The sequence below is a fragment of the Ixodes scapularis genome, unplaced genomic scaffold (genome assembly GCF_016920785.2).
Source record: "Ixodes scapularis isolate PalLabHiFi unplaced genomic scaffold, ASM1692078v2 PGA_scaffold39__5_contigs__length_11793443, whole genome shotgun sequence".
Taxonomy (NCBI): domain Eukaryota; kingdom Metazoa; phylum Arthropoda; class Arachnida; order Ixodida; family Ixodidae; genus Ixodes; species Ixodes scapularis.
The window spans coordinates 105,709-127,595 of NW_024609867.1; the positions used below are offsets into that span (position 1 = coordinate 105,709).

General features: G+C 46.0%; 1 protein-coding gene across 1 annotated transcript; it reads right to left on the minus strand.

Annotated features, from left to right (window-relative positions):
• Positions 1-2,255: 2,255 nt before the first annotated feature.
• On the minus strand, positions 2,256-3,687 carry LOC115308313. The gene has a single exon (XM_042292190.1). It carries the CDS (start codon positions 3,469-3,471, stop codon positions 2,623-2,625), a length of 849 nt encoding a protein of 282 aa, XP_042148124.1. The 5' UTR covers positions 3,472-3,687; the 3' UTR covers positions 2,256-2,622.
• Between the last annotated feature and the right edge of the window lie 18,200 nt (positions 3,688-21,887).

Consider the following 21,887-nt stretch of genomic DNA (forward strand, 5'->3'; position numbering starts at 1 on the left):
ATCTAGGAGGCAGTAGGCGAGTTCTACCGCACAGTTCTGATGTTGGGCCGAGACCTAAACAAATTGCAAAAAATTGGATTTGTAAGCTATCACTAATCAAGGCAGGAGTGACAGGCGGTACGCTACAAACACCCCGACATCATTCATACAGCAATATTTAAACGGATGGCCGTATTTATGGAAAAAAGGGAGCAATTCAACGAGGCTGACGGGACATACTCGCGTCACAATTCTTCATTCCCTCTCCTCTTCGCTAAGTTGCCTTGAGAAAGTGAACCGAAGCGAGGAGAAAAGTGAGGCCGCTTCTCATTCTAAGCTGTTCTGTGAGAATTGTGCCGCTCTTTGTCCAAATTACAGCCATCCGTCTGCAAGTGCTGCTGCGGGACGATTATTTCAGACACGAGCCTAATGTACTGCATTTTGGACAAGATGCTTGAAAAAAAGTGCAATTAGTCAATACGTAATAATAATAAAAAAAAATTCACTTAAAAAAAGACATATCTGGAAACTTATAATTTTACATATCAGCCAGCTACTCAGGGGTGCAAGCGGGCTAGAGCCTTTTGTAGCAGGGCTGGGAGCAGCAAAAGTCCCACTTTGGCACAGTTTGGGAGCAGTAAAAGGCTCGCTTTAGAGCAGCTCAGGAGCAGCAAAAGTTTTGTAGCCGTAGAAGTCGGTTTTGGAGCAGGTCACGGAGGTCAAACAGGTGTCTAAAAGGGATTTGTTGTTGCTAAATGAAAAATGTAGCAAAAATATATGCATGCACATCCTAGAATAATTTTCAAGCAACATACATACATACATTTCTATTGCATTGAAATATGTAATATTGGCAATTTATGCAAAGGTAAGGCTTTGAGAACCATTCCGGCAGCAGGTAGGGTCATGATAGACTTTATATGGGAGGCCCCGACAATAAAAGCACAACTTGAGCCCCGCCAGTACAAAACCGTCTATTTAATAGACCAATTGTAAACATCTATCCAGAGAACTAAACAACTGCAAGGTGTCAGATAAACTACCTTCGCTGACTACAGTTTTTGTTTATTAAAGAATACACATGTTAAATCACTGCTTAAAAAGCCCCATATCAAGTTTAGTAACAAAATACAAGGTTACTGACATTTGACAAAAATTCAGATGCAAAATAAAATGTGTATTTTATATCTTTAGAATACCACAGTCACTCGTACATATGCAGCTTTAAGCATCGACTTGAAGAGCAACGCAACCTTATGTACTCCATAAAATGTTGTGCATGGCGTGTCTTCATAAAAAAAAATTAAGGTACTACAGCATGTTTCAAAATAAAGCAGTCATTGCTGACCTGTTTTCATTAAATACAAATGTTCTTAATCCCTGTTCATAAAATAAAGTAATCCCTACACCCAAGTTAACATACAAAGCTATATCTATATTACTTTAGATGGAAAAATACATTGTCTGAAAAATATCACAGCCACTAATACATATGCAGCATAAGCACTGACTAGACGAGCCCACAGGCTTCCATGTTCAAAAAAAAAAGGTTGTGACTAAGCTGAATCTGTGTACATTAGAAACAACTGAAGTTCACCTTTATTCACAGTTTGAAGAGCAGAGTCAATTTCTTTTATGCGCTCGAGTCCTTTGGGCAGTTAAGAGTTTACATCACTTAGCAGAGGTGTCCACTCCCCACCTTGTCCATGTCCTTATCTGCCACAACCTAGCTTATAAGTTCTTGTGCACTCTGTAGAAGTGCTTTAAGAGAAGACAGGCGGCACTGGAGCCCGGACTTCTAATCTGTGAGTTTCTTCGTCTCAGAGACTTCACCTGAGGCTTCGTCATGTCTCCGTTTGAGGGATCGTGATGCTTCTTTTTTGTCTATTCGTTGCCGGTATCTCTTGTACGAATTTTCCACACCTCTCAAAAGCTCTTTAGTAAGTGGCACCTTGGTGGGATCTTCGCTGTATCTCTTCATGTACGACTTTGTTTGACGAAGGCTTGAGATGCTCGTTATGGACACTGAGCTTCGATTTTCGACTGCATGTTTGTTCTCACTGAACCCACTTTTGCAATAAGCGTTTCCGTGAGTTAGTGCAAAAAAAGCCTTCACAAGCTTTCCGAGCATTGGATACTTTGAATCACAAGTTGGTGTCTTTAGTGCAAACACGTCACTCCAATGAGTGACCACATTGGGAGACAGCTCCCAGTCACAAGTTTCACAAACGAGAGAGTTCCACTCATCAGTGAGTGCCGACACTTTGTTGGGGGGAAAACTTGTGGCAGAGCATTCGCGATATATCGCAGCGACCTTGTGGCAAACTCTCCTTCTGCATTAGGCTTTAAAAACCTTAAATAAAACAACACCTTGTTGTGCAGCGGCAACCTAGATATTAGGAACTTGGTACATGCTATGTAGAAAGCCCTTGCCCTGGTGTAAAATGCATTCTTTTGAGTTGGCGTCCAGACCTCCATTTCTATTTCGGTGTCCACACCAACCTCCGGCTTTGCCTTCCAATGGACAGACGATTCCACATCAAGGTCTGTCAACTGCAAGCCAGTCAAGTCAACAAATGACTCCTGGGACTCCTGGCGAAGAAAACTTCCAGGCTCCTGCTTGATGAATGCCACCGTCTCATCTTAAAAGATAAGCAGGAGAGGCTCCTTGCTTTGGAAAAGCATATGGAACTTCTCGAAGATCTGTGCGGCATTTTGTACAAAGACCAACTTTGCTCGCAGTGTGCTGTCGGTGAACGCAGATGCCAGACGACTGTGCCTTGCCGATGATGGTGTTCTCGGCACCCCCGACTTCGAAAAAAAGGTCTTCAGGCGGTCATATAATTTAAGCACACGCTCAATGCTGGGAAATAGCGTCAGCCACCTGGTATTCACATGACGCAAGAACTCAAGCTGTGGCAATCCGAGTTTACACTGCAGTTCCTTCATGTCTGCATGCCTTGTTGCATACTTGAAGTAGTAGTGGACATCAGTTACAATCGATTCCAACTCGCTACAGAAAGAATTTAAGCCAGCAGAGAAAGCATTATGGACCTTATGAAGACTACATTCTCCAGTGTCAATTATGTCAAGGCTGAGCTCCGCTTTCAGTTTGCGTTTTAAGCTCTTCATCACGTAGGGGCTGTCACTGAAGAAACATACCATGTTCTGCTTTGGAAGCTCATTAAGAGTATCTTCAACACAGCAAAACAGTTCATCTGCAGTAGCATGTCCCAAATGAAGTGACTGTAGGTGCTCCACAACTACATTCTGCGTGTTGACAGAGTAGTAGCGAGCAAGTACATCCAACTGCTGCACCTTGGCCTCAGGCACTGGGGTCTCGTCGATCATGATGCTATAGAACACCTCTGGTTGAACAAGCTCTTGAACCACCTTTTCCTTGAAGTACGGTCCAAGGCCATCAGAAATGATGCATGAAACCTTCTTGCGACCACATTGGAAGCCTTTTGCGATTTGCGAATCAGGGAACATGTAAGGGTACGTTAAGGTTGCCACATCCGCTCAAGTGTGTGGAAGAGAATTTGCAACCATGGAGAGAGCAAAATGTGTTTCTGCTCTTGTGACATTCTCTCGCAATGACAGTGATGCCGCATTCTTGTGAAAATCCAGGGTGCCCTGGACCATGAAGTCCTTGGTAAGGACTCCTTCTGCCTTTCGCTTTTTCTTAGCATTTTGGATGTGTTTATGAGAACCAGCATGGCGCATTATTGCTGAGGTACCATTTTGCGAACAGTGCACAGTCGCATTGCAGAGTACACAGAAGCCATCACTGTTTGTCGAGCTTGGTCGACACCAAACAGAAATTTAATCCCAATTGCCGTCCTTCTTGGTCAGCACGTCCACATTAAATTTGGTGCACCGTTCTGAAACAAGTGGAAAGCGCAAATATCAAAACATGATTGCAAATAAAACTATCAAGTATTTACTGTTGCACACTTGCATACCATACTACAATGTATATAAAGAAAATATTTTTTTTATTTCTTTTCGTGGAAGGTGAATGGTGCCCAACTGATTATGATGACTTGGGGAGTGATGCTGAGTTACATTGAGGTGCAGGATGGCAATAGCCTTTCGGGTATCGGTGCCAGCTCAGTTTGAACGAGACAAAATGAGATATAGCTGATCAGGCGCTCATCCCTGCTGGGCGGGCTGCTTTCTTACGTGACAAAAAGCCTACCAGCTACTCTCTACCCACCCCCCCTCCCCCAACCAGATACACCTATACCTGAAACTTGCACGAGTAGTGTGGCTATAGCAAGTTAAGGTGCGTTCACGACAGGAATCGGCAGCGCGGGAGTGTTGTACGGCATTTCTGATGTAACCCCCACTCCTCCACGCTAAAGGAAAGAAACAAAAAAGTGTGTAGCACTGCCAATTAACCAACTCGTTTAAGATCGTGGGTATTGTTTTCGCCAGTGGCCTGACGGCGGGAGACAACACACGACAGCGTGCACATTCGCGCACACAATGATGGTTTTGGTTTCGTTTTGAGAAGACAAATTGAGTTCGAGAACGCATGTGCCTGTGCTCGCGATTCTTCACGGCTACGCGTCCAAATACGGTACGCTACCAAATAACAGGTAAAACTAGTAAAGACCACTTACTTCTGCTCATGTTGATCGCCGAGGTAGCCCACCGGGACCGATGATGATGATGATGATGATTATGATTTTGGGGGTTTAATGGCGCAAGAGCTACGAGGCCATCTGCGCCAAACGATAATAACAATCAGCATGCTTTGGTGAGAGTTTTACCAAAGTGCAACCTAGGATTTGGTAAAGCTATATTTGGTATCAAATGCCAATGCTAGTAAGAAAGTCTACTACCCTGCTAAAAGGGACCATGGGATTCTCCCCCAGCAGGAAGGCCGGATGAAATGGGATTTGTTGTTGAAACAACTCAGGAAAATAAACACGATGGTTGGGCTCCAGAGCGGGACAGGACCACAGGATATGTAAGATTGTAAGAGTATCACCACACTGATCACAAATAGGAGGATCTTCCCCCCAAAGTAGGTACTTATAAGTGATAAAAGAATGCCCAATTCTCAGACGGCACAGCAAGGTTTCATAAAGACGACTCTTGCATGAAGAGCTTTCCCAGGCTCCAAGAACAGGCTTTATAATGTGGAGCTTGTTTTCACACTCCCTGTCCCATTCCAACTGCCAACAACGAAAAAGTGATGACTTTACTAAAGGCTTTATATCCTGATATGGTAAACAGAAAGACGATTGGACAAGGTTTCCCACAGACCCTGCAAGCCTGTCGGCCTTCTCGTTGCCCTCTATGCCAACGTGACTAGGTACCCAACAAAATATTATGCTTTGACAGTCATGTAGAGCAGCGTTGAGTTTACTCTGAATTTGTTGTACAGGCATGTTTTTAGTGTCTTTAACAGAGCAAACTGCAACAATCACACTCTGAGAATCAACGAACAGAACAGTCCTAGTTATTTTCTTATGTAGAATGTGGTCTATTGCCATTGATACTGCATAGAGTACTGCAGTAAAAATGCTGGCAAATGAATTAAGTCGCTGAACTTTAGAGAAGTGTTCTGAATACACAGCGCAGCCAACAAAAGAAGTCTTGGCGCCATCTGTGTAAACATGAAGATAACCATCATACTTGATTTGTACTTCACAAAACTCTTGCAGTATTACAGCATGGGAAATGCCATGTTTGTTAAATTTTGTGAGCGACCAGTCACAGACAACTGGCAGTGTCTTCCAGGGTGGAATACAGTCGTCGACATTTCGAATGAGGCCGACCTGGTCCAATGAAAGATGCAGTGAAGTGCGAAGTTCTTCAATGCGGGAGCTTAATAGTGCCACAATGCTTGGCTTGTTGTTAAAGAGACGGGAAAACCTCCACCTTGTAAGGGAAGAATAAGTAGGGTGTTGAGGGTCAGCCAGAATCTTAAAAGCATACGTTAGGCTAAGATAGGTATGTCGTTTGTTCAGTGATAGCTCATTAGCTTCTGCATATAAACTGGAGACAGGGGATGTTCGGAAAGCACCAGTTGCTAGTCTCAACCTTAGGTGGTGAACTGGGTCCAACATTCTGAGGGCAGATGGCCGGGCCGATCCATACACTGCCGCACCATAGTCAAGACGATATCTTACAAGAGCATTGTACAACCGTAGAATACATTTTCTGTCAGAACCCATTTTAGTTTTTAAAGCTTTCAGGTGTGAAATAAAATTAAGCTTTTTATCAAATATCACACCAAGAAATCTATGCTCTTTCCTGACAGGTACAGGGTTTCCATTTAGTTTTAGTGATGGGTCCAATGACAGCCCACGACGCAAAGAAAAGGGCACACAGACTGTTTTGGATGCAGAGAACCGAAACCCGTTCTCGTCAGCCCACTTGGAAAGTTTGTTTATGGCTATCTGCAACTGGCGCTCACAGCTAGAAAGGTTACAAGAGGAAGACGAGATCTGTATATCATCAGCGTAAATAGAATATGAAACAGAAGGAAGTAGCAGTCGCGCAATTGAATTCATTTTTAGCACAAATAAATTTACGCTCAAGACTCCTCCTTGAGGGACTCCATTTTCTTGCACGTAGGAATCAGATAGGTTGGAGCCAAGACGAACTTGAAAAGTCCTGTTTGTTAGATATTCCCTTATGCATTGCAGCATACGGCCACGGATATTACATGCATACAGATCTTGAAGAATCCCATGTCTCCACGCTGTATCATATGCCTTTTCCAAATCGAAAAAAACTGCGACACAGTGCTGCCGGTTTACAAATGCCTCACGTATAACAGTTTCCAAACGTACCAAGTGATCGAGAGTAGAACGACCTCGGCGGAATCCACACTGGTTGTTATCAAAGGCCCTCTGTTGTTCCAATACATAAACCAGTCGCCTGTTTATCAGCCTTTCAAATGTTTTTCTGAGGCAGCTCGTTAGTGCCATTGGGCGGTAACTTGATGGCTGTGAAGGATCTTTATTAGGTTTTAGAAAGGGAATAATATATGCATACCTCCAAGTCTGAGGAAAACAAGCCTTTTCCCATAAGAAATTTAAAAAAAAGAAGGTTTTCAAGGGATTCCGTGGACAGGTTACGAAGCATTTCATAGTGAAGCCCATCGGGCCCAGGAGCAGATAGCTTTTTTACATTAAGGGCCATCTCAAGTTCATATCGCGTAAATGGCCGATTATAAGAGGCTGCCTTTCCTCCAGTTACGACTAGCTTTTGTTGCTCCGCACGGGCTTTAAACTGTGCGAAGTTAGCACTGTAGTTGGCTGAGCTGGATGAATTATAAAAATGTTCTCCGAGGACGTAAGCTATGTCTTTTAATGACGAACAAGGAGCAATAAACGTTGGGATGGCAAAGCACCTATAATCCCCATTTACTTTCCTATATCTGTCCCAGGCCTCTTTGGCAGGGACAAAACTAGTTAGAGAAGACAGGTACTTCATCCAAGACTTCCGTTTTGCCCGCTTCCTAGTCCAACGAGCCTTGGCTTTTCGGCGTTTAAACTCCACAAGGTTGTGCGAAGTGGGATATCTACGAAATCTTTCCCAAGCCTTGTCTTGATCTGCCAGGGTTGTGGCACACTCCTTGTTCCACGAAGGTTTACATTTTTTTCGCACATTACCAGAAGTTTGTGGAACAGAGCGCTGAGCAGCCCTTAGTATCTGCTCAGTAACATGAAGTGTAGCGTTCTCGGGTGACAAAGAAGAAAGGATCGAAGGATCTAAAGTGGAGTGAAGATTAAAAAGTGTCCAGTCAGCCTTTTCTAATTTCCACCTAGGGGGACGCTTTAAAAGATTAGGCAATGGAACAGTACTTTCTAAAACAATAGGATAGTGATCACTTCCAAAAGGGTTATGGAGAACCTTCCATGAAAAGCCAGGAAGTATTGAAGGTGAAGCGATAGAAAGATCAATAGATGTGAATGAGTTGTGTGCTGCACTAAAAAAAGTTGGTTCTTTCCCGTTAAGAAGACACAGCCCAGAAGACAATAAAAGACGTTCAATAACACCACCCCGGGAGTCTTGACGGGTACTGCTCACATGGGATGATGAGCGTTAAAATCACCCAAAATTGAAAACGGTTGAGGAAGCTGTCCTACAAGTCCCTGTAGCTCTTGAAGATTGAAAGGAATATTTGGTGGTAAGTATAAAGAAACAAGCGTTACAAGGCGGTCCACGAGGAGACGCACTGCAACAGCTTCCAGAGGTGTGCGGAGTGGAACTTGAGAGCAAGCGACTCCACTCTGCACAACTACTGCAACGCCACCAGAAGGACTGGAAGCGGGACGGTCTTTCCTAAAAACCTGATGACGTCTTAAAATGTTAAAAGAATTAGAGTGAAGATGGGTTTCTTGCAAGGCAAGAGCGATGGGTCGAAGCGCATCCATAAAATGATTGACATCATCAATATTTCTTAAAATACCGCGACGTTCCATTGCATTAAATGTAACTTTGTCATCTATTAAAAAAGTGAAAGCCGTTTACAACTCCCTGTAACGCCGAATTAGAGCGCAGCTCTTGAGGAGGAGGGGGAAAGGGTACTGGGGGGGTTCAACTGACCAGGGGGGGTCACGTGACCTGGGGGTCACGTGACGATGACAATGCCGACATGTCATCACTGACGTCACTGATGACGTCATCAGTGACGATGACGATGCGGATACCGATGACGTCATTAGTGACGTCACTGATGACTACACCAGTGATGATGACGATGACGATGCGAATGTCGGCGACGTCATCAGTGACGTCACTGATGACGTCATCAGTGATGAGGACGATGCGGATGCCGGTGACGACATCGGTGACGTCACTGATGACGTCATCAGGGATGATGACGATGACGACGCGGATGTCGGTAAAGTCATCAGTGATGTCACTGATGATGTCATCAGTGATGATGACGATGCGGATGCCAGTGACGTCATCAGTGATGATGCCGGTGACGTCACCAGTGACGTCATCAGTGACGTCGATGCGGATGCCGGTGACGTCATCAGTGACGATGACGTCATCGGCGGGGGTCACGTGACCTCGGGGGGTCACGTGACTTCAGGGGAGTCACGTGACTTCGGGGGTCACGTGACTTCGGGGGGTCACGTGCCCCCCTCCCCTCACGAGGTCACGTGACCCCGGGTGGGGGCTCGCGCGGTGCATTATGGGACATTTCCCATAATGCACCGCGCGGTTCCGCCGACGCCGACGCCGACGCCGCTCAAGCCGGAAACGGGCGCCTAAGAGCTGCGCTCTAAAAGTGTGTAAATATGTAAATATAAGGAGATAAAACCTAGCAAAATAAATATAACTATGGAGAGCCAACTCGACCTAGGTGGAAGATGTGATCACAATGCAACAGCTATCGGGGCTATTACTTGGGCGCTACTACAGGTTGCTTCTTTTTAGATTTACGAGAAGCTGTCTCCCATTCCATACCATCCTGGTCAGACCCAGGAGTAGACTGACTGTAAGCATCAGTTGGTATCTCCATGTCCTGGGAAGTGTCTGGTGGATGGAGCATGACAGAGCTAGTCCGGCCTGGCACGCGTGGGGGAAAACCCCGGCCACGACCGGATGGAGGAGTGGCGGACGAACTGGGCGAGGGGTCACCCAAGCTTGTCTTCACACCTCCTTTTACAGGAGCTGCATGGGTACCATGCTGCTCCTTCGGTAGGGGGACCCTCTCCAGCGAGCAGGAGCGAGAAGCTCGCTCCTCCCTAGGAGGGGACCTAGGAGAGGGGACAGGCGCGGCAGCTGCTGGCCTGTCCTCGGATGGAGGGGCAGCACGCGTGCTACCACCAGGGACTGGGGGAAGCTGCCGCTGCCCCTGTCGGGGAGCTGGGGCCCTGAGGTCGGCCGCCAAGATCTCGGGAGAGACCTGGGTGGCCCTTGACTCCGAGCGCAGTGCAGGGCCCCTGCGCACCGCCTCAGCATAACTACCATTTTGACGAAAAGGAAAAACGCTTTTTTGCTTCCACGTATGTAATATTTTCTTTGACTTTCAGGGCAAGAATATCTTTTTCTTGCTGAAAGAAAGGACAGCTGCGGTAGTAAGCGGGGTGTGGTCCACCGCAGTTAGCGCAATGGGCCACGGCCTCGCAAATCTCGGAGACGTGGGCTTGACTTCCACACTTTGCACATGTCTTCCTTCCGCGACAGCTGCGTGACCCGTGGCCAAAACGCTGACAACGGAAGCACCGCTGTGGGTTGGGGACATAAGGGCGGATCCGGCAATTAAGGTACCCTGCTTTGATTGTCTCTGGTAGAGTGTGTCTCTCGAAAGTCAAAATAACATGCTTAGAGGGAATTTCTTCACCATTCTTTTTAAACATTATTCGTTTGACGGCGATGACACCAGAGCCTTCGAGGCCCTCGAGAAGTTCATCCTCACTGGTATGAAGGAAGTCATCCTCAGAGAGGACACCACGAATGGTGTTAATTGTACGGTGAGGGCTCACCGACACTTTCAAGTCAACAATGTTGGTCATCTTAGAGAGTGCTTCACTTTGTTTTTTTGTTTCTACCTCCACAAGGAGGTCTCCAGAGTGGAGCTTCTTAGCCTTATAGGAGAACCCTACAAGGTGCTCAAGAACTTTAGCTACAACAAAGGGTGAGAGCTTTGCAACTGGTTTCTGTTCATCCAGTGAATGAACGACAAAAAACTTTGTAAAGGTTTCTTCCTTCGATTCTTTTTCAATGGTTTTGTGTTCAAGGCAGCGCCTTTTAAAGGCTTGCCCTGAACGGGGTTTGGAGGGGTGGGGCGCCATAGGAGGGCAAAGAGTGTTCGGTATCCGCGGTGCACCGCCCACCACCGAGCCCAACAAGGGGTTAGGTAACGCACCATAACAAGAAGGGCTTGGCTGGAGACGTTACGCGTACAGTGCTGCCGGGAAACTATACCCAAGTGTGGGTCAAGACAGAGGTCCATTGCCACCCAAGGTTAGCCCTGGCCGCCAAAGAGGGTTGAAAGAGGAGTAAGATAAGTGAGAGAGAAGTAAAGGAAGCAGGAAAGGTAAAAGTGAAAGATCGGAGGGGATAGTAGAAGAAATGGCGACTAAACTGAATCATCCTGGCCGGGCCTTACCAGGACTCCCGTCTATGAGAAGCGGGGGCCGAAGTGGTGTATTGCCTCACCCGGGGGGCCCCGAAGGGTCCAAACCTGCCCCGGGCTTGGCTCAACCACCAAGATTCCCTTTTCCCTAGACACGGGAAAGCCACGCACAGCCATACGTGGGCGGGCGAACCCGCATGGCTCGGGGTCCGTGGAGACGCCACTCTCCAAACACCTGCTTTCACAGGTGTCCCCTGCGGGGGCCCACCGGTGCCGAGGCACCAACTCCCACGATCACGGCAGGTCGGGACCACGGGCAACTGCATACGCGCTTCAACCGCGCCAACCAACTATGCCAGAAACCAAACCGATGTGTTCGTATATCAAGCTCTTTGTAGTCAAAATCGACATCTCACTCTCGATGAACTAAAATCGACGACTCGCCTTGCGGTTACACGTGGTTCGGAGCCCCAGTCGAGTTGGTACGAGTCGCCCGCACTGAGGCCTAAAAAAGAAGTAAACACCACATGGTGGCCAGTGGCCGACCGTTTTCCGCTAAATTTAGAGAAAACACACACAAAAAAGCTGAAATTGGCGTTTTGGAGCAGGCTGGTGCAGGGATGTGAATTGGCGCAGGGTGGCGCAATTAGGGCAGCGCTTCCACCCCTGACTACTGCGTCTACTCGGCTGGCTCACAACCGATGCAGTGAGCAGCATTGGTGGCGTAAGCAGCGCGTTTTCTGCTACTGAAGCTTACTGCGTCTGCACAGGGCTTCCCGTTGCCCCAGCAACTGTCAAAACGCGGAGCACTGTCCATGCATCAGCGAGTTCCCTCTAACAGCAGGTAGCTCTATACATTCCTACTGGCAAAGGGTTGCTGTATCAGCAAGCTTTTGCCAGTAGTGGCACATTCATGGAAATTAAGCTAACTGAAACATGAACTTGCCTTCTGCATGGGTTCTCCAACTCCACCTTCAGGGAGGTTGTTGAGAATCCTTGGCACTGCTACTCTTGCCTTCTGCATTTCTTGGATGAGAAGTACAACTGTCCCTGCGAAGGTTGTGGGTAACGTGCCGGACCATAGCAATACTTATGAAAATTAGAACAAGCAATCACGCACATCACATCGCCTCGCACTAGTGCATAACATGAAAGCTTCCTATGTCCTAATTTCAAAACGTCTTAAGACGGACTGACTCCATTTTTTGCACACCAGCTTACGGAGCCTTTACTCGACTAGCATAGGTGTCTAAAAACATTTCATGGGTGGCGCTTGATCTTTGTTTTTGTTCCTCGAATGCAGCCTTCCCACTAAAAAAGTACAGTACGTGCATTCGTCACACCTGTTTTCAAACAGCCCGAATTACAGTTTTTTGTGAAACCATATGCCTTCACTGCGCGGGTATTCAACATTGGGGGCATTTGTTAGAAGTAAGGCGCACTTGCTCGTGCCCGGCCGCCCTGCTCCACGTGCGTATTAGCTCACACAAAAATCTCCAGAACCGACGATTCCCGTGCATGGTATCCTAAAAAAGGTATCACACGAATACACATACCTCCAAGCATCTCCACCGTCGCTTCGTAGTAGCCTTCCTCCCCTCCTTTCTCAGAAATCCAGAACGCTTCCAGTTTCTGTTTTGGGTTGCAGTCTTGGTCATCCCTAGGTCTAAACTAATTTATCATGGAGTCCGGCATAACCATTCGGCCACCGTCGGTAAACTTTACAAATGCGTACATCGCGCAACAAACGTCCACAACACCCGCGACGCAAAAAAACTGAGCGTACGGGCGGTCGAGGTCCAGCCGTCCACCTCCAACAGTCGAGCAATTATGGGGACGCAGACGAGCATTGACAAAGCAATGATGGCGACGCAGACGGTCAGACGCAGGCACGCAGAGACAAAAGAAAGCGCGCGCAAGACGGGGACTGGGCATAGAGTAATTTAGTAAATCTAAAGAGCGGACACGACCATAGGGCCCAGCGGCCCACTTAGCCCGCCTCACAGCTACCGCTCCTTGCGGATATTAGGTGACGTTACTCCGTTTACGCGTCGGGTTCCGGTATAGAAAGTTTCGGTTTCGAATTGGGCGCGCTTAGGCCTCGTCGAACCCTACCCCCCCCCCCCCCTCCCCATTCCTGTGCCCTCAAGATGCCCAGTCTCGGATTCATTATATCCAGCAGCTCGCCTACTCTATATTTTTATTAACTGTCTTTACAATATTATATTTGCTTGTTACTGTAAAACCTTTTTTTAGTTTTACAGCACCCACGGTGTCCATGGCGTCTGCCCTATTTGGAAGCAAAGAGAGCATCTGGTTCAATATCTCTTTATGTGGACCACAGTCGTGAACACACATGAACAAGCAAATAAGATATGTAGCGAATTATGTTCTGCAAGAAACTAATACTCTCCTTGTTGCAATCAAATATAAAAGAAATATAAGGTATTCTTGCAAGTAGAAAAATTTACATAGTGATTTCTAACTGAACTGCACCAAACAGTTTCGGAAGCGAACAGAGTGAGCAACTACTTTTCCTATCACGACGGCTTACAGATGAAAAGCAAGTGTATCAATAAATGGAGTATGTCTATCATTACCAATAAGAACAGAACGCCACGCACACTACATACAGCAAGAAACACATTTGTACGCAATTCAAAACACCAATTCACATAACCTAAAACTTGCACCGGGCGAGACATGGCCGAAAAATGAGCACGTCTTTCGGAATGTGAGATGAATGAAAACTGACATACTGCAAAATGGATCTCAGGATCTAGGAAAAATGTTGCCTTTAAAAGTGCGGCATCTACGAGCAGGCACAACAAAAACCGAAAGCCAGGATACCATTGCTTAACACCATAACCTTGATCATGAAAATCAAAACAGACAAAATCACAGGAAGGTATATGCTGCATGTGCCATGCCTTTTCAGATAAGGCACACACCCAAATATCTGACTGGTGCTGTGCAAAATGCCTCAGATATGTGAATAAAGATATCAGTAAATATTCGACACAAAGTTCACACATGGAAATGTAAAAGGCTGCTTGACACGTCAAGATCTTGATCTCATACCGGTTGTTTTAGCGAATACTGACGAAAATTTCTAAAACTTTTTTACGGGAACAAATACCCAGCCGTCCGCCAAGGCTGGGATTGCAGAACAAAATACTAATTACCCAACTAATCAACTTTCTAAATACTGGTTTTTTGACCCATGTTGCACTACCAATTTTGAGGACACCCACCGGAAAGAGAGAAATCAATTTACAGAATTTAAAAAGGTGTAACCGGCTTGGAGATTTTCACTAATACATGGTGATATCAGTTCGTGTAAAACCGCTGTTCATATCTAAGATGCAAACCTCGTTCAACAGTACCGGTAGCCGCAAGAAGCCTTTGCGACGTGGAGGGCAACATCCCGTCCCCTTCCACTGCCGCTCACGGTGAGATCAGTTCGTGTAAAACCGCTGTTCATATCTAAGATGCAAACCTTGTTCAACAGTACCGGTAGCCACAACAAGCCTTTGCGACGCGGAGGGCAGCATCACGTCGCCTTCCGCTGCTGCTAATGGTGAGATCTGTTCGTGTAAAACTTCTGTTTATATCTAAGATGCAAACCTCGTTCAAGAGTACCGGTAGCCACAACAAGCCTTTGCCACGCGGAGGACAGCATCACGTCGCCTTCCACTGCTGCTAATGGTGAGCTCAATTTGTGTAAAACTGCTGTTCATATCTAAGATGCAAACCTCGTTCTACAGTACCGGTAGCCACAACAAGCCTTTGCGATGTGGAGGGCAGCATCACTTCGCATTCCACTGCTGCTCATGGTAAATCAATGTCCAACACAAATTCTCTTTTTGCAAACATTCGCGTTTTACAATCAAAAACCTTTCAGAACAAATGCCGGTGTCCACCTCTCCTGATCCGCTCTTTGACCACAGAGCTCCATCTTCGTCTGGTAGCCGTTCTGAGTTACCTGGGGCCTGTGAGTCTGTGGCTTGGCCTCTCCACATCATTAAGCACTGCGAAAATCTGTTCAGTACCTGTGTAGTCAGAATGCACATTGTTGCAATTCAGGGACCATTAATTAATGGCTCATTTCTATGTTGGCCTGAGGCATTTGTACCATCACTGTGGGGTTCCAGATGGTGGCTGATGCAAGACTCAATGTGTGCCATGGTAAAATGCTTTCAAAAAGGGTGGTTCCCAATTTTCGCTCCTTACTGCAATAATTTGGCCATCCTGTTATATATGGTTCAAGTTTTGCATGACCTCAGTGGGGTGATTTCATTTGAATTCGACCAAACTTGTCGGGGGGGGGGGTCTTTAGATTTAATCGTAAAAAATATATATGATACCCGAATCCTTGTGATGAAAGAAACTGCCTTTGAAAAAAAATTAGAATTGTATAGTTTGAGAGGAACAAATTCTGAGGCGCTGCAGGGTAGAAAACGTCAAATTCCCAATTTGATTTTATCTCGACTTTAGCTGCCATTTACAAAATATCCAATTCTTGCAGAATTATTATATTTATTACGCAATATGTACGCAGACTTGGCTATTTTTAGAGGTAAATTTCTGTCTTCTGTTATTTTAAATTAATTTTCTAAAAAATATCTCAAACATGCAACCTAGAGCAACTGTGACGCAACTTCGGACAGCTATATAAAACGAACGGTAGGGCGCAATGACGTGAGACAGATATCTGTGCGTAGCTATCAATGTAAGCTATCGATTGACATGTATTTGCTGGTTATTGTGTTTACCGTGTTGTTTTTATTCTGCCACAAATATAGACAAAAATGAAAAATATGCAAATTTTGAAGTCAATTTTCTCAAAAAAGCCATTTTTTATTTCGTTCATACTTTTTTAATTTATTGCCCAGATTCTGCTTAAAACCGGGTATAAATATTGCTTGACCTTTTTTTGTTGTAGTTTTAGGACAACCAGTTGAATAAGTCATTTTTATCGCGTAATACCAACCTCCGGCTCCGGTATGCGGGCTTCACCGCAACATTGATAATTGGCTCAGCAATATCGGATTTCACTGAAAACTACTTTACCCCGTTGAATGTTTACTAATATATTTTTGAAAAAATCAGTAACGTCATAAAGAAATGAGAGATGGCTGAATTGACGAAGTGATGTCTGCGAAGTCACAGCTTGCATTTTCGAACGTCGCCACGACAACGTTTTACTACTGAGGTTGCACGAAACTTATATATTTAAATTATTTGTTTGAACATTGTGCCGTGAAAAACAACAACAAAAGTAAATTTAGTTAACATCAATGTTAACTAGCCTAAGCGAGTGGAGAGATCCAAGACGTTTCATCCGTTTCGATCATGTCGGGTTGCATTCTATGGCACTATCCAGTCCAGCAAAACAATATCCCCGTTTATGCGTTTCGGACAATCTTTATTTTATACAAACATTATCGGAAAATCGGCTCGATTTTTTTAAATTTACCGCAAGGCATTCTTTCGCCTATCCTTCATTGGCCCTTAGTATTCCGAGGTACGTGAAAAAAAAAATGAGTACATTTTGTCCATCCTTCGGCTTTTGGACTACTTGTTGCATACGTTTAAATTTTTTGGGTTACGCACAGCATATCGGAAGTTGCTTTTCAGCTTACAGTAATCATACTCTTTTGTTGGCAGTATGCAATAAAACATTCATAGGTAACAGTTTAACAAAATCACTCTATTTCTTGAGTAATTTATTTGGGTTAACAAGGCACACCTATAGAAACACATAATTTTTCACAGAAGCGCAAATGTACAAGAAGAGGCTTTAACAACAAAACAAAACAAAGCCGTACATCATCTGAGAGTTCCGCACGTGCACCACAGAGGTTCATGCATTAAGACGAAGATAGAACAGTTCGCTCAAGCTGCACTTCGCCCCTTTCGCGTCGCCACAGGTGCGAAGCGCGGATGCCTTTCGAGTCGGTACGCAACTCCACTCTGTTTTCTTGATTCTGCGGAAGTCACTCACCTCCTTCTCGGTTACCCCGCAGGGGGCACCTGTGAAAGCAGGTGTTTGGAGAGTGGCGTCTCCACGGACCCCGAGCCCCGCAGGGGGCGCCTGCACCTTAGGTGCTAGGTGCTTGGTGAGTAGCGTCACCACGGACCCCAGCCACGTGGGCCACCATACCCGCACGCAGGGGGCACCTGCCTTGGTAGGTGCTTGGTGAGTAGCGCCACCGCGAACCCCGAGCTATGTGGGTTTACCCACCCACACCTGGCTGTGCGTGGCTTAACCCGTGTGCGGGGAAAAGGGGACCCTCGTGGTTGAGCTGAGCCCGGGGTATGTTTGGACCCTTCGGGGCCCCCCGGGCGAGGCAATACACCGCTTCGACCCCTGCTTCTCGTAGACGGGTGTCCTGGCTTGGCCCGACCAGGATGATTCAGTCAGTCGCCTCTTCTACCCTATTCTTCCTTCTTTCACTTTTCCTCCCACCTCTTTCTCTTTTCTTCTGCACTCTCTTCCTTCCTTTTTTACCACCTTAGGCGGCAAGGGCCAACCTTGAGTGGAAACAGGACCTATCCCTGCAACCACACTAGGGTATAGTGCCCGGGCAGCACTGGTAGAGTAATTGTGTCAGCCAAGCCTTTCTTAGCTATGGCACATTACCTACCCCCTTGTTCGGCTCCGTGGTGGGCGGTGCACCCGGGCACTGAACTTGTTTTCCAATTTCTATGGGTTCCAAGCACAACAAAACCTCCGATCGGTCCCTGAAATGGGTCCGCACCGAAGCTCTGTCCAATTTCCTTAGTATAAATGACTCAAGTGACCACTTTACAAAATTCTTCGTGTTGCACTCTGAAGAAAACTCCCAACCACTCTCTAAGCTTTCTTCATTCATTGTTGCAAAGGTGCTTCAAGGCATCTTGGGAGTGAAATTTGAAGCAAAAAAGCTCTTTTCAGGCGATCTCCTCGTACAAGTGAATGAAAAACACCAAGCTACGGCCTTAGTCAACCTTGAAACCATCCAAGATATCAAGGTCACCGTGTCCGCCCATCGTACACTGAACACTGTACGCGGTGTGATCTCAGAGGATGACCTAATGGACAGTCCTGACAATGAAATTCTGGAGGGCCTTCAATCCCAAGGGGATGTGGCTGCAAAACGCATTAATATCCGAAGGGACGGCAAGGAACAGCCCACCAAGCACGTTGTATTGACTTTCGAAAGGAACATTTTGCCACCTTCTGTTAAGGCCGTTACATCAACTGTAAGGTGCGGCCCTATGTCCCAAATCCTCTTCGCTGCTTTCGTTGCCAGCGGTACGGACATGGTTCGCGCACTTGCCGCGGTCGCGAGACATGCGCCGGGTGTAGCGGCACCGAGCACACCGCCGACGACTGCAACGCAGATTACAAATGTGCAAATTGCAATGGCAACCACCCAGCCTATTCGAGAGCATGCGACCAATTTAAAAAAGAAAAAGAAATTCTCGCACTTAAGGTCAAAGAAAACATATCCTATCATGATGCAAAGCATCGCCTCTCCGCTTTTCAGAGAGGCTCTTATGCCGAGGCGGTGTCCAGCAGGGGACCTGCACCGCCTAAGGTATCAGTGGCGACCCAGGTGTCCCTTGGGAACCCTGGAAAACCACTCCAGTCCTCGACGCCCAGGTTGAAGCTTTCTCTTCCTGGGCATTCCCTCTCGGCTGCGACAGCAGCTAAAGCACCCAGTCATGCCAAAGACTCGGGTGCATCAGAGGCGATGGATGTAACTCCATCGCCCACTCCTTGCAGGTCGTCCTCCCAAGAGGGGCGAGCCCCCCGCTCCTCCTCTCAGAGGAGGACTTCCTCACCACGGAAACAGCACATTCCACGTGCAGCACCTGCAGTATCTGTAGAACCCGACCAGATGGACGGATCAGTGGTTCGGCCTAGCACGTCGACCACTCGCCCTAAAGTGTTAGGCAAAGGCCGGGGTCTGCCCCCCAAAAGCACCGACTTTTCGGGGTCTGCTGACAGGCTTGCTAGCAAGAAAACATTGAATACAGAAGCAATGGCAGACAGTGAAGAACTTTCTGCCCCTGACACAGACCTCGAGGAGATGGAGGTTCAGACCCCAAAGCAAAAAGCTAAAAAGCCGGTCACTCCACCTTGATAATACCCTATTAGAGCAAGGCTTTTCATATTCCTACACAACCAGAACAAATTATGTGTGACTCCTTCATGCAGCTAAGATAGCCAAGAGCCATTATTAGCTTGGCTAATCTTATGAGCATCATACAGTGGAATTGTCGAGGACTACTTTGTAACTATGATGATGTCTACAATTTGTTGGAGGAACACAACCCTATAGCTCTTTGCCTTCAGGAGACGTATCTAAAAGAAAGCCACTCAAACCTACTAAAGCGCTTCCAGCTATTCCGGAAGGATAGGCTATATGGTTCACACGCTTCTGGTGGCGTTGCTATAATAGTCCAAAGATCAACTCCTTGTGTTGAGGTGTGCCTGGACACCAAACTGGAAGCAGTTGCTGAAAAAGTTTTAACTGATCGTGCAATAACTATATGTTCATTATATATACTTCCTAATTATTCATTGAAATATGAAGAACTTGAAGCCCTTGTTAGACAACTTCCACATCCATTTCTTATCCTTGGTGACCTAAATGCCCACAATTCCTTGTGGGGAAGTAACAGACGGGACACGCGGGGAGTAATAATAGAACGATTCCTGCTCTCATCAGATTTATGCTTGATGAATAAAAAAGAACCCACTCACTACAGCTTTTCGTGAAACACTTTTACATGTATTGATCTTGCGATAGCTGATCCCAGCTTATTCCCTCTCTTTACATGGTGGGTTATACAGAACCCGTATGGAAGCGATCACTTTCCAGTTGTCCTTGAGCGTTGCCTCCCGCCTCCAACACTGTCATTAAGAGAACCACGGTAGAAGTTCGACAAAGCTAATTGGGAAGGTTTTACCCAGTCCTCACTCCTAGCTTGCTCATCATTTGACCAGCTCTCAGTTGACGAGCTAAACGAACTGCTCACACAACATATCCTTGCCGCGGCCATGCGCAACATACCTATAACATCTACGCGCCTCCCCAGGCGCCCGAAACACTGGTGGAATCAGGATTGCCGCGAGGCAAAGACGAACCAAAACCGAGCGTGGGGTAAACTTAGACGTTATCCTACTCCAAGTAATGTAATTGAATTTAAGAAGATGAAAGCCCAAGCTAGATTTATCCACAGACGATCCAAACGTCAGAGTTTTCAGAAGTATGCCTCCTCAATTAACAGTACCAGAACATCCAAAGAAATGTGGGACAGAATCCATAAAGTGAATGGCACCTATCGTGCTTTCTCTGTCCCTCTTTTGACTAGAAATGGGTACTGCCCTGCAAATTTGGAGGAGCAGGCTGATATTCTAGGGGAGCACTTTCAATTGATCTCCAGCTCTCAACATTACCCAGCTGTATTCCAACGACATAAGCTCCAAGCGGAACGACAAATTGTAAAAACGTCTGGAGGTGAGAGGGAACATTACAATTTCCTTTTCACATTGCATGAACTCCAGCTGGTATTGAAACATACTAAACTTTCAGCTGCTGGTCCTGAATGCATCCATTATGAAATGCTAAAACATCTTCACCTTTCTACACTAGAATTAATTCTATACCTTTTTAACCGAATCTGGAGGGAAGGATGTTTCCACTTCAGTGGAAGGTAGCCAACATAATTCCTTTATTAAAACCTGGAAAGGACCCCTCTAAGGTAACCAGCTACAGACCTATAGCCTTAACAAGTTGTTTGGGAAAAACCCTGGAACGCATGATCAACCGAAGGCTAACATATGTCCTTGAAAGAAAAAACTTGCTTGCAAAGTATCAATGTGGTGGCCGTTCCTCTAGGTCTACCCTTGACCATCTTGTTAGGCTTGAAACGACTGTACGTGAGGCCTTTGTAAATAGACAGTTTTGTTTGTCAGTGTTTTTTTATTTAGAAAAAGCATATGACACAACTTGGAGATATGGCATTATAAATGATCTATATAACTTTGGCATTCGTGGTCGAATGCTGGGTGCTATTCAGGACTATTTAGAAAGACGCACATTTCATGTCAAGTTGGGAACTACTCTTTCTAGAGAATTCGTGCAAGAAAATGGCGTACCCCAAGGTGGTGTCCTCAGTGCTACTCTTTTTCTAATAAAAATAAATTCTATTTCGCAAGTAATTCCCCCTTCAGTCCAATATTCCTTATATGTCGACGACCTTCAAATTTCTGTGTCATCTTGCAATTTTTCTATTTGTGAACGCAGAGTTCAGTTAACAATTAACAATATGGTAAAGTGGGCAAATAATAATGGGTTTACGTTTTCTACCGAGAAAACATCTTGTGTCCTCTTTTCTCGAAAGCGTGGACCTGCCCCTGAGCCCGCCTTGACCATGTATGACGTTTCCATCCAGAACAAAGCAATGCAGAAATTTCTTGGCCTTACCTTTGATAGCAAATTGTCCTTCAGCTTCCATATAATTTATCTAAAGAGAAAATGCCATAAAGTACTGAACGTCCTCAAGGTCCTTTCTCACAAGTCATGGGGTTCTGATCGCGTATGTCTATTGAGAATCTACCGCTCACTTGTACGATCCCGACTTGATTATGGAAGTATAGTGTATGGATCGGCAAGAGCATCAACATTAAAGATGTTAGATCCTGTTCACCATAAAGGACTACGTCTCGCCACTGGTGCTTTTCGCACATCCCCGGTGTTGAGCCTTTATGCTGAAGCCAATGAGCTATCTCTTGAGAAAAGGCGATTTTCTTTAGGCTTCATGTACGCACTTAGAGTCCGTTCGGTAC

Coding starts and splice junctions, on each gene's coding strand:
- LOC115308313 (XM_042292190.1), bottom strand. CDS start 3,471: ATGTTCCCTGATTCGCAAATCGCAAAAGGCTTCCAATGTGGTCGCAAG.